The following is a 12683-nucleotide window of genomic DNA, read 5'->3' as shown; positions in this document are numbered from 1 at the left end:
CCACAGTTGTGCTCTCCAGTTAAAGGAATGGCTCAAGTGCTTCCATCATCTCTTCAGGAAGACACCTGCAATTTCTGTCTAGGGACTGAAGCTCGCATTAAAATCAGTAGAAATCAGACATCTGTATACCTTGGATAGTCTTGTGTTCCATCTAACACTGTCATGTGTATCATGGTGTATAGTATTTGCACAGCAAGAGGTTATGAGCATAAATACATGAAATTCATTAAATTCCGAAACACAAAAGCATTATGGTGATGACAACCACCCTAACGAAGATTGGGATTTAACCCCTCAAAAATCCAATTAGCACATTTACTAATTATTACTAGTTATAACTAATTAAACTACAGTAATCAAAGTTTATTTGATTAAATTTTCCAGTTTTGTATTTGTAATACGATAGCAGCCCAAACGACGGGCTTCCCGTTGAGCACTTCACCACAGTGACACACCAGTGCTGCCTTCAGGAGTTTGCAGCATAGTTACAACTTTGACAAAATGCAAGGTAATGACAGAGGAAAGAAAGAGGGAAGAGAGAATATGTTTAGTTCCTGTGGCTTTTAGACTATACATGTTGATGGCTCCAGTCAGTGAATAATGAGCCCAGTTGGGCAGATGTTGTGGCAAGACTGTCTGGCTCCTTTCTCATGGAAAGATACTGCAGGACTTCTTAAAGGCTTTGGGTTTGGGTTTTTTTCTTGTTACTTGAGTTAATTCCCAAAAATCAGTGTCTGAAACTGGACTTTCAACCTTCGCTATGGACAGGCAGGACCCTCTGGTGGTTCTGTGCTGTTCTGCCCCCTTGCCCTGCCCCATCCTGCCTCCTCCCGTGGTTCTGCCACCACTAAAATGTCCATTTGCTTTGTCTTCATCGTTCTCATATGCCTGACACACTCTGTGTACACTTTTTCCTTCCATATATTCCCCATCACGTATGTTTAAGTTATACAATGTGCAAGTCTGTCATCTTAGTGAGTCAAATTAATGCCTTTCTTGCACTGGTTTGTTTGGACAAAGGGGTGTTCCTCTTTAACGCTCCCATGAATAGCCTTAAGCATGTGCAGATTTTAATTTCAGGAGTGGTTCAGTGAAATGAACTGTCTTTCAGATAAGCATTCAGCATTTGTAAATACACTTTTTTTTTTTCTTTCTTGTAATAGCCCTTTACTCGCTGGTGCTCTGAAAAATGTCTTCTATTCATGGCTGTCTTCTCAAGTTCTGTCTCGTCTGGTTTTACTTCACAGTAAACCTTGTCCCAAAGGGCAGTGGGCAGTAATGTTATACACAGCTCCCTGAGACAAATCAGGTACAAAGCTGATTCCTGGGGTTAAATCATTAAATCCTACCTTCAGAAATGGCAATATTAAATAGGGAGGGAAAAAAGCCCAGAAGGGCCAATGCTGACTTTTCCAGCAAAACATCCCATCCGAAAAAACAAATGCATTGTATATTTTTTCCTTGTAGAATCTGCAGGAAAAAGGGCGTTGCTGTCCTAAATTCAATGAGGAATCCCTCTTTTTCCATCATCCTGCATCTGAAAATGCCTATTACTAGATGCTTCAGGAGTAACTTCAACTAATGGTTTAGGGAATAACTACTGAAGAGGGTTATCCTAAATTTCTTCTTAACCTTATCTGTAGGTTTTTCTTAGTCTTGATGCACTGGGTCTTACTCAGGAGAAGGTTTTCTCTGGTACATTGTAACTATCTCATAAGTGTTTGCTCTTTTTGTTATGACTTGCATCTGTAATATGCAGAACAGCAAAGAAAATTCATAGCTGAAGAATATATTCTGTGGATAAAAGCAACTTTTTTAAAGTATCAACCTTCCATTGAATGAATGTCCCCCTGTTGTCTCACTGTCAAAATGGGCAAGCAAAGATCTGTGACTTCTTCCCTTTCAAGGGGCAAAGAAGAGGTGTCTCCTCATCTCATGTCCCAAAACTCCTGGGATCTGGGTGGTTTACCTTCACACCGGCCTGCAGTCACTGCTGTGGAACTGACAAATGCTGTGTAACCCCCATTTCTGATGAAGGCTTTTGAAGTGACCTGGGATAAGCTGTGTCTGTTCACACTTGGATTTCTTGAAAAACCAAGGTGGCAATTTTGCCAATGCAAAACCATTGTGGTGATGTCAATGCTGCAGTTTACGTAGGGTCTAACAGGAAAGCTGTCAGCTACCTCAAGTTTTATTGATGGATAACAGTTAGACATTTTTTACATTAATTATTAGGGGCATGACTATGCTTTTTCACATGCTGTTAGAGCTTTGAAGGATTCTCTGCAAAGTATTTTTACTGCTTTTTCCTGTTTTTCATTATTACAAATTTTCTTTTGTTGCTTTCTGGTGAACTTGAGTCATCCTCATACTTCGTGTGGTTTTTCTCTAGAGGAAGAGATGACTAAATTAAGAAACTGCTTACAAAAGGGAGAACTGCATTACAAAAAGGAGAACTGCTTTCTCTAATGTTTAGAATTTGCCCAAGGTGTAACTGAACCAAAGAATGCTACAATTTTGTCTTAAACTCTGTGGAGGAGATGATTCTTGTTGAGTGTGACCATAATAACAAAACACAGAAGCAGGTACAAAGAGGCATTTCATGGGATTACATCTGCTGCTTCCCTGAAGAAATCTGGTTTCCAGGTTTGTTTTTAAGGTCTGTTTCAGTAAGAACAGTATTGTTTCAATGCAGTGCAAAACTTGGTGGCGTGGTCATTTACTTTTAGATGTGGCTCACATATTTCTACGAGGACCAGGCAGTCATGCATGGTAATTCTTCACATTCCTGACATCTTTCTCATAATCCACTTTTAGGATGATGATAACTGCAATGAATAGGGAGAAAATAATTATTTTTTTTTTTAATGCCTGGAATTCGTGTTTCAATTCTAGTTGTAGAATCAATAGCATCCATATTTTTTACAGTTATCATCCAGATTATATAATTTAAACCTATTTCAAGAAATCTTCAGTGAAGCTCTGTGTAGGTAAATGAATCCTGTGTTCCTCCCAAGTGACTTCTAATAACTTCCTGGATTTTTCTAGACAGTTTGAAAAACATAAAATAAAAACCAGTAGTCAATTCCTTGTAACTCTGATTAGTATATATATTTATGAGTGAGTTGTAGTAGTTTTATAAAATTTAAATTTTACTTTTTGAAGGCTCATTTTGGGTGGGGTCAGGGGTGGTTGTGTGGGGTTTTTTAGTTTGTGATTGGGGCTTTTTTGGTAAACTGCAGTAACTCTCTCTTAATTGCTAGCAGTCTTTGATGAAGAAAAGAGCCTGTAGTTGCAACAGTTGTATCTGATCTCTCAGTGTTCTTTTGGGCATTACTGGACTAGTGTGCAAGAATTACTTCTACTCATGTTTTAGCTCTGCTGAACAAAGTGATGGTTTCTACATCTTATGTTAATGAAATTCAGGACAGTAACTGTAGAATAATTTTGGGTCCTGTTTCTGTAAGGAAGAAGCATTTCCTCTGAAAAGATTTTGCTTCTTTCCAACTGGAGTTTGGCTTTCCCTTCAATTTGTCCTTTCCTCTCGTGGTTGTGTGCTGCTTTTAGTGATTTAACCACTAATATGCTCAAGTCTTGTTTGAGGAGCATCTTTGGCATGTCTGTATGTCATGATAGTTACAATTAGCCTCGTCTTCTCCCATTTAGAACTGAGTTTTTGCCAAATAGCAACATTTTGGGGAGAAAATTGATCACTTTGCAAAAATTATTCTTTTATGGGGAATAAATGTTGCAGCTGAATGGGAAAATTAACATAATTCTTCAAGAAACAGTGGGTAGTGGACTTTCATTTCTGTGGAACACAGGGGACAAATCGTCCCAGTGCCACTGCTGTGTTACTGGGGACGATGCTGAGCCCACCAGCAGTCTCACAGCTAAATCCTATTGATTTTTGTAGGGACCAGTGCAGCCTCTGCAGGGCTCTGGGAGGATTATGAGATGTAAGAGGAGCATGATAGGAGCATGTAAGAGGTGCACGGGGGAGCAGCCGCTGTCTCTGTTCCAAAGGCAGAGTATGAAGCTATTGATTGTACACTTTGCTTTATTTGACTTCATCCCAGTGCAGTTATTCCAGCTTTTGGGCATATCCACTTCTTGATCCTCCACTGTGTGGATGGTGCCTCTCTTTGTCATTCCTGTGTTTTTAGTAAACCATTATTCCTTTGTGCTGTGATTGTTGTTAAGATACTTTGCTAGATCTGCTGACACACCAACCTCCTGTTCCTTGCTTGCCTGCATCTGTCCATTTGAGACACTTCAGAGCAGGACTTGCTACTTTCCCATCTCTGTATAATATTCAAACACTCTGAATTGAGGCCTCTGGGTGTCGTGACCGTGGATGGACCCTGCTGAAGGCTTTTTGACCGAGAAAGGACATGGGAGCAGGGCTTTCTTTGTCAGGACAAGCCATTACCCACTGTCAGTCTGAGTGGAGAGCAAATCAAAATCCAGCCTCAGCCTCTAAACCACGGTCTGTCCTTCCCTGTTATAAGACCATCCAAATTGTTGGCTGCAGGAGTGAAATCCTCCCAGCACCACTCCAGTGACCCCCTCCCCACGAGGCTGCTGCACTCCTGGGCTCTGCACCTCCCACAGCCCTTGTAAGGATAGAGGGTGGAGAGCCTGGGTGCCAGATCCAGCCTTCAGGCCAGGGCTTGGACACACCAATTGAATCGTAGCTTCAGGTAAGTCACAATTTTTAAAGCCAAGGTCACCCTTGAGGCCTCTCTGAACTTACCTCTCCTAGCAGTAGTTAGATTTTGAAGTCACTGGGGTTAAAAGCTGCTTGTGAACATAAAGTTATGTATCATACTGGCCCACTGTTTGCTGATATTATTCTTTTTTTTCCTTTTTTTGTTTGGGTTTTTTTGTTTGTTTGTTTAGGATGAACGTGAAGCCAGAGAAAATGTGAAAAGAGAGCAGGATGAAGCGTACCGCATCTCGCTGGAGGCCGACAGAGCCAAGGTGTGTGTGAGGGGAAGTGGCCACAGGAGTGATGGGTTGGGGATGGGAACCCCTCCCCGGTTTGGGAATGCTCTCTGGTGCAGAGGAACCAGATAAAGGGACTAAGACTAGACTTGACTACATCTTTTAGCTAAAGCAGTCCTCACCCACTTCATAATAGAAGTTGGAAAAGGAATGGTAGGAGAAGATCATGTAATAAATACCTGATTTCTTATATTAATTTCTACAGAAACATTGAGAAATGCCTTTGCATTTATATTTATCACGTATTTATGTGTGATTGCCGTTTGTGTTTGTCAGAGGGAAGCACAAGAGAGAGAAATGGCAGAGCAGTTTCGCTTGGAACAAATCCGGAAAGAACAGGAGGAAGAACGTGAGGTGGGATGTTTTACCTTTTCTCACAAATTTGAATTCATGAAGCTTATGAACATTGCAAATGTCATTCAGCACACATTGCAACTTTTTTTGATGTGACCATTTTTTCTTCTTATTGCTTTCTTACCATATGTATGTCAAACATAGTGAGCTAAATCATTTTCATCCACTGCTCAACAGCTTTTCTCTTCCATCATCTGGATCTCAGTTTCAGCCAGGTATAAGATAGACCTGCTCAAGAGAGATCCATGAAATGAGCTCCATAAATGGTGGAATCTTTGAGAACCTCTAACCTTTTTCTACAGCCACTCCTTTTAAAAACATAATATCATAGAGCCCTTTCATTTCTTCCAGGAAGCAGCACAGAGTCTACCTGCAATATTGATCAAACAAGTTGCCACATTTCATTTGGGAGCCAAAACACTTAAAAAAAAAGAAAATAAAATCCAAAATCTAGAAAGTTGAATTTACAGTACTTCTAAAAATTTCTAAACTGTCTTCTACAAAATCTTCGTTAGAATGAAAATTGTGTTTAAACAAAGACTTTATGTCTCCTGGCCTCTGTAAGAAAATAGAAACTCTGTGCTGTGAAGAGCACTGTTCCTCAAACTGTTATTTTGTAGATTCTCTTAGTTTTGTGGATTCTGAGAGTCCCAGTGCCTGTCAGAGATGGCTCCTGCAGCCTCCTTCAGGATCTAGGTTAGCTCCTGTCCTAGCTGTGTGTGTCTGTAGGTGTTTACATAAAGCATCATGTACACAAATTTACTTACATTAGTGATTTCCTCTTTTTCACATCCTGGCAACTACCAAATGTGCTGAAAAAGTTGGAGTACAGCCACGTTTCTTCCTCTGAAGTCCCACCATGTAAAATGGACTACTCTTTAAAATATTTTCAGCTGATCTGTGAAGTTCCTGACATATAAGTCCTTACAGAACTTTTTGAAATACACCTGATACTTGAAAATGACTTTGAAACCCTGAAATAAATTTTTCAAAATAGAAGTGATATTAATATATAAATGACTTGGCTGAAATCACAAGTGATTGGGGGTTGTCCTTTGAATTCTAGGCATAGAAGATTCTCTGAGAAAGTTGCTAATGAATACAAAGCTATATCAGCATCCCTATTGAATATGTATTTCCTGAGTATGTTTACAGTATTATATCATAATATAAATAAATTATAAATATTCTTTAATATTTATTAATTTATATAAAATAGCAGAGTTCTAATCGTTTTGGTGGGCTTAATGTAACTTCTTTGACTCTTATGGATTATGGACATTTGAAATTTGGAATTATATTCTCATTTAATTCTCCACTTAGTTGAAGTCCTTGGACCTAATGGAATCCTGATAAATCACAGCCTTGCTTATCCCTCCCTAAATGTGACTTAAATGTATACTTGACATTTCAGTCTTGTGTACTTTGCTGATGTATGAAAGAATTGAATTATACAACTGCAAAAAAGTTGGCTATGAACACATTTATTATTCCCTGACATAAACCCAATGAACAAACTGTATGAGCAATGCATTTCCATATATATTTTTGACCAAGATAATTGCATTAAAAACCCTGAACCATTTATGCATTCAAGAGCCTTTCAGACAGTACTGTGGTGTAAATACTAAATCCAGTCCAAACAGTATTCAATGGCTGGGAAAGATGCAGTCCACTTTTTTCTTATCCCACAGTACCTGGTGAGTTATTTAGCTCCTGTTGTTAGCATAAGCCAAGGTGGAAGCTAAAGCACAACTGAAGTAGCAATTTACAAGCTGGACTGTGAGAATTGTGTCAAGAATAATTTTAAGACAGCAATTCTGTGAGGTTAATAGCAATGGAACATAAATCAGTACTGTAGCAGTAACAGGCTGTTGAGCAATCAGCTCACACTCAGGCTCAAGTAAAAAGTTTGTTTTTCTTTTCTAAGTAATTTAGCATGCATAGAAACAATAATTACTTCTACTTTATTATATCTACTCCTGAACCTTTTCTGATACCTTGGCCTTTTGGAAATGGTTTTCTTATGCAAAGGCTGCAAGACTGGTCCATGTTATCAAAATATACCTGGGCTTCCCTGTTTTAATGCAGAGTGCAGTAATGAAAATAACAGGATCTGTTTGCTTAGTAGAACAAAAGGGATTTTAACAATAATGTTTACTAACACTCCCCATTTTCAAGTATACAGATTACTTGTACTGAATTGTTCTGCAACAGTGTTTACTTACAGAAGTGGCTTTATGTTCAGTTCGTATTTTAAAATCTGACTGTTGAGCTCTTCACATACTGAACATCTTTTTATCAACAAACTGAAATTGCTTGTTCAGGTCCAAGAGTTTTTAATGTGATCCGTCACATCATTGTTTTCTGACTTGGTTTGCTGGTACAGAATATCCATTGTAAATTGCCATTTTATGTTGAAGCCTTGGAGACTGGTTACTTTGGGGAGCGACGCACTCTTTGCACAAAGAGAAGAGCTCTAATGAGCTACTGTTGTTTATTTTTCTATAATATAATTGATTGGGTTCAGTAAATAATGTAGCATCTGTTGTTATACTGTGTGGGGAAATGTCAAAACAGCGAGATAGTAAGCAGGTGGTTGAGAATGGAGAGAGAGAAAATTAAAATAGAATCTATTTAAAATATAATCTCATAGTAGATGAGCAAAAATGAACTCAAGTTCTGTGTATAAATATTTATACTGAAATATAATTTGCTCAGAGGTGCGTGTGTAAGAAGTAGACTATTTAAAGGCCTTTGTAATCTTGCTTCTGCCCAGTCCTTTCTCTGCAATGTAATCACTCTCCATCCGTTTCTGTTACTAAATGACCTTGGGGAGATTTTCAAAGGCACAAATAGCAACTGTGTATCTTGAAAGTTCCTTCAAAATCTGGGGAAATCCCTGCCTGACTGCCTTTTTAGTTTGAAAAATTGTCTTTTAGGGCCATTTTGGAGGAAGCAATGTGATTGTGCTCCTTTTCCCATTCTTTTACCTTCTCATTAAGTGCTGCCTTAAGAGAGGTGGTACTGTAACAGCTGCTTCTAAATAGGATCAGATTTTTAACAGATGCCAGTGCCTGCCGGTGAGTACTGACAGCACTCAGTACCCTTGAATCAAGCCCACCTTGTTCAACAGTCTGATATTAGGCATTTCTTTTTTTAAAAAGAAATCTGATCAAAGTATTAGTGCTGTAGCAGCTCCCAGAGGCAGAGGACAGAGAACACAGACCTTGGTCCTGCCCTTAAAATCTTGACGTCAGCAGTACCTGCAATATCATACACATATTCAGACTGCAATGTTATTGCAGTTTTGAGGCTGATTTCACACAAATTATTGCAGAAAATGTGCATGCCTATACTTGGAACCATCTTAATAACTTACTTTAAATCTTTAAGCTCCCATTTCTGTTCTCCCAGTTTTCTTCTTTGACCATTTCCATTTTTATATGCACTCTGTGTACCTGATGTACCTTCAGGGTATTTTTAATTGTGTCTTTTAACAGTGTTTTGGTTTATTTATAGTAAATTTCTTGCATATATTTCTTTTCACTCTGAACTGCCATTAAGGGTCCGGTCTACTGCAAATGGTCAATTACTCTCTGCAAAAGGAAGGCAATTTGACAAGTGCATTTAAAGAAATACTTGTACTGGCTTTTAATTTATACCCTTTAAGGAAGCAATTGGCCACTTGACAATTATTTTCTCATTCAATTTTTTCCCAGGGCTTTCTGCCAAATGATTAAATTACGTATCCCATCGTGCATTAACTGTAGACCTAATAATATGTGTTATAAAGAAGGATTTATTTTAATTAGTTGTCTGGTGGGCTGTTATTAAGGAATGAATAAAAATTATTTTGTCATTGAGATAAAAAGCACAGCTATGGCTCTGGAGCACTGTGACAATGTCTTGAAGTTCCAGAAAAAATAAAAAGAAAAGCTTTCTGTCCTTTTCTTCTGTTGCTGGCATTACAACCTAAATGGTTATTTTTTTTCCTTCCTCAGGCTATCAGGCTCTCTCTTGAGCAGTCTTTGCCTCCTGAACCAAAGGAGGAGAGCACAGAGTCTGTCAGCAAGCTGCGTATTCGGACGCCCAGCGGAGAATTCTTTGAGCGGCGTTTCCTGGCCAGCAGCAAGCTGCAGGTTGTCTTTGATTTTGTAGCTTCCAAGGGATATCCTTGGGAGGAGTACAAGCTGCTGGGCACCTTTCCGAGGAGAGATGTGAGTAAATATACCTTTCAGGAATAAACAGCATTGTTTCTTAGTCCTGTATGTTAGATGGCTAGTGTGCTATAGCACAAAAGGTAAAAGATATGCCTGAATATGTTAGAAGGCTGCCAAGCTGTGGGCAAGCCAGGTGCTGACCAGCCAGTGCTATCAGATGTTACATACACAGTTGTGTTGCAAAACCTGCCTCCAGCAACATGGTAAAAAGTCCTCCACTTCTGAAACAAGTTGTGGACCATAGTCAATGAAAACTCCTTGAGTATGCTGAGACAGCATCACTCACATCCTGTTTGAAGGAAGCTCCATCAATAGTAGCACACTGTTTGGGTCTGCTATGGGCTGGGACTTCTGATCTTTCTGCTTTTGCAATTTTGATGCATCTTTATGTTATGGACAAGACTCTGTGTCAGATAGTATCCAGTTATGAACTAATCAGTGCATTCTAATAAGTTTTTCATCCACCTGCTACATAATGCCAATAGATAGTAATTTATATCTCCTGACTTGAAATTCTGATGATGTACCTGCTGTGCCTGATTTTCAGGATCGATACTGCTCTATGTTTTCTGCTCTATTACAAATCAGCTTTCATGTCTTTTTTAGCCATTGTTACAGCAAAGATAAAAATCAGTAGTTCTCACTGTGCAGCAATTACCTGGGGCCCTGCATAAAAGGGTGAAGGGAACAGGTGCTGCAGAGATGGTTGAAGTTCAGCAGCTTTTTGGCCACAATGCCTCAGCACTGCAAGTGAGTGGAGGCAGCTCTGGACCAGCTGGGGTTTTGTTTGCTGGAGGCATCTCCAGGTGACTGGTTAAGCCATTTTTCACCAAAGAAGTTCAGTAACTTGGGTTGCTTTTCCATTTTGTTTCCCATCATCTGGAGAAAGTTCAGTAGGAATAAGGCACTGATTAACATGTTTGCAGTAGTTTGTAAAAGATACCTCTTGCTTTATCATCTTGTTTGTAAGTACTCCAAAGGGGAAGAAACCAACGTCCTTAGCAAGCATACCACCTTGAGAGTGGATGTGATTTCTGACCAGTTTTGGGCATAACTCTGAACAGGATTGCAGTGCTTGCAGCTCTTCTTCCACCTCCTCCTATATTGAGAATCCTAATCAGTTAGACTGAAAAGTAGCATTTAAGGAATCTCATTAATCACTTATTAACTTTACTCCTTAAGCATGTAGTATCATTTCCAGTGGAACCAAAGACTAGAAGTCATCTTTGTTTTCAGGATCTGTTCATTCAATTTATTTGACAGAAGAAAAACACTGTTTTACAGTCTAAACAATGGGTTTAAATATTCTCCAAGTAATTTCTCCCTACCTGTGACTTATTTCTATTGTAGTACATATCTAATATAAAAACCCTACAGGTATATTACTCTAATGTTTTAAATTTGTTTTCCTCCTTACACTAACTGTTTCTGTACTTTAGTCACATCATTATCAGTATTCATTCTAGTGCTCTGTAGCAAACTCAAAAATCAGATGAATCATAAGAACCAGTTGAAAAAGGAGTAGAAAAGAAAAAATACCACTAAATTAGAACAGATCTGGTGTTGTCAGTAGCTTTGTGAAACTGGCAGGGAGAAAAAACGCTGAGGCAAAGAAAGGAGAATTTAATGGCAGGGTGTGGAGCTGTTGGTCTGTTGAATGGGAAGCAAAGACCCTTCCATCATTTTTCTGTGATTCCAACCTAATAAGGCCTTGTATGAGGAGTCACATAAATGATTCATGCCGATTGACTCGGTGGCCATGTATGAATCCGGTTGCCATTGTGACCACCAGAGCTACGACAGACAAAAAATACTCCCCAGGGGTTTGCTAACCACTGAGAACTATAAATGACATCTGTCATATTCCCCAGGTCTGGTTGGAAGTGTACAACTCAGTGGACAGAATAATAAAATAAGTCATTGATAAATGCCTTGGAAGTACAATAAAAGTGTATATTTGTTGCCTTAGGCTTCATGGTATGTATTTTCTTAACAATACACTGTAAGTTGTCAAGACCCTTCTAGGATATGATATGTATCAAACCCATCATTTGGAATCTGTGCAACAAGAACTTGGGATGCTTGTGCTCCAGAAAACAATAGCATTTAAAATGTCTGTCTGTATTTAAAGTATACATAATATTTTTTTAAAAAATATGTTTGAAAGTGTCAGAATTACTTTGCTGGAGTTTTGCTGCAATAAGATGAAAACATGTCTTCTGAAGCTAGGGTTTGTGTTTTTTTCCTATCCTAATCTGTTTTACAATAACATACACACCCCCAAAAGCATTTCCTTCTTATCAAAACAAGGGTATTATCTTCAACCAAATCAACATTTTCTTGTAGTAAACTTGTTAGGGCATTTTTACCTGCTTTGCAAAACCATCAGTCCTGATACAGTCTTGTTGAAGTATTTTTACTTCTTTGGTAAATAAAAATTCATTAGTTCTTAGTCCTCTGTTTCAGTTGCTTACACAGATATCCTTAGCTAACTTAAAGTTGGTATCATAACCCTACTGTAAATACAAACTTCTACACATGAGTAAATACACAGATTAACCTTTTCCAGACACTACTTGTAGATTTTAAAGCAGCAGTGACATTCCAAAGCAGTTAAGCACATGCAGTGGCTTGTTATTGGGTCTTTGACTGTGTTGTTCTTTCCACTGGCACTGAAATTAGATATTAACCACCTCCTCTCTCAGCACCTCAACCACGGCAGCACTACATGTTTTACCAACAGTGTGTTGTGGCATGAGGGAACCTGGGTCAGCAGGTTAACTTGTACCTCTAACTCAGAAAGCATTTGGCAAGCACATCTTTCAGAGTGGAGAGCTGTGTTGTGTTCTCTGCATTATTCTGAAATACACTTGCAAAGGCTTTATGGAAGCAAATGTGTGCACTGTTAAATGTGTGTGCTGATTTCAGAATTACAGTTCCCTTTCTTCCAGAAATCCGTTTAACTATAACAAAAAGAGTTTACCCCAGGCGTACTAGTGTGCTCAGTCAGCCTTCTAGTTCAGTGTTTCTTCCAAGTCCCATTCTCTTAATAGGCCTCCCAAACTATTTTTGGTAGTCCTCTCGATCTGCCAGCTGCAA

General features: G+C 38.9%; 1 protein-coding gene across 1 annotated transcript in view; it reads left to right on the top strand.

The window, feature by feature from the left end:
• FAF1 (Fas associated factor 1) overlaps window positions 1-12683 on the top strand; it is a 156730-nt gene that overhangs the window by 131166 nt on the left and 12881 nt on the right. Inside the window, exons 16-18 of the mRNA XM_050306833.1 lie at window positions 4903-4983; window positions 5284-5361; window positions 9366-9581. Of these exons, the coding sequence (XP_050162790.1) occupies window positions 4903-4983; window positions 5284-5361; window positions 9366-9581 (375 nt within the window). The remainder of the gene's footprint in view (window positions 1-4902; window positions 4984-5283; window positions 5362-9365; window positions 9582-12683) is intronic.

This window comes from Myiozetetes cayanensis, unplaced genomic scaffold (genome assembly GCF_022539395.1).
Source record: "Myiozetetes cayanensis isolate MyiCay16 unplaced genomic scaffold, myiCay2020 scf12, whole genome shotgun sequence".
Classification (NCBI taxonomy): Eukaryota; Metazoa; Chordata; class Aves; order Passeriformes; family Tyrannidae; genus Myiozetetes; species Myiozetetes cayanensis.
The sequence above is the reverse complement of the archived record's forward strand: the minus strand, read 5'-3'. Positions and strand labels throughout refer to the sequence as shown.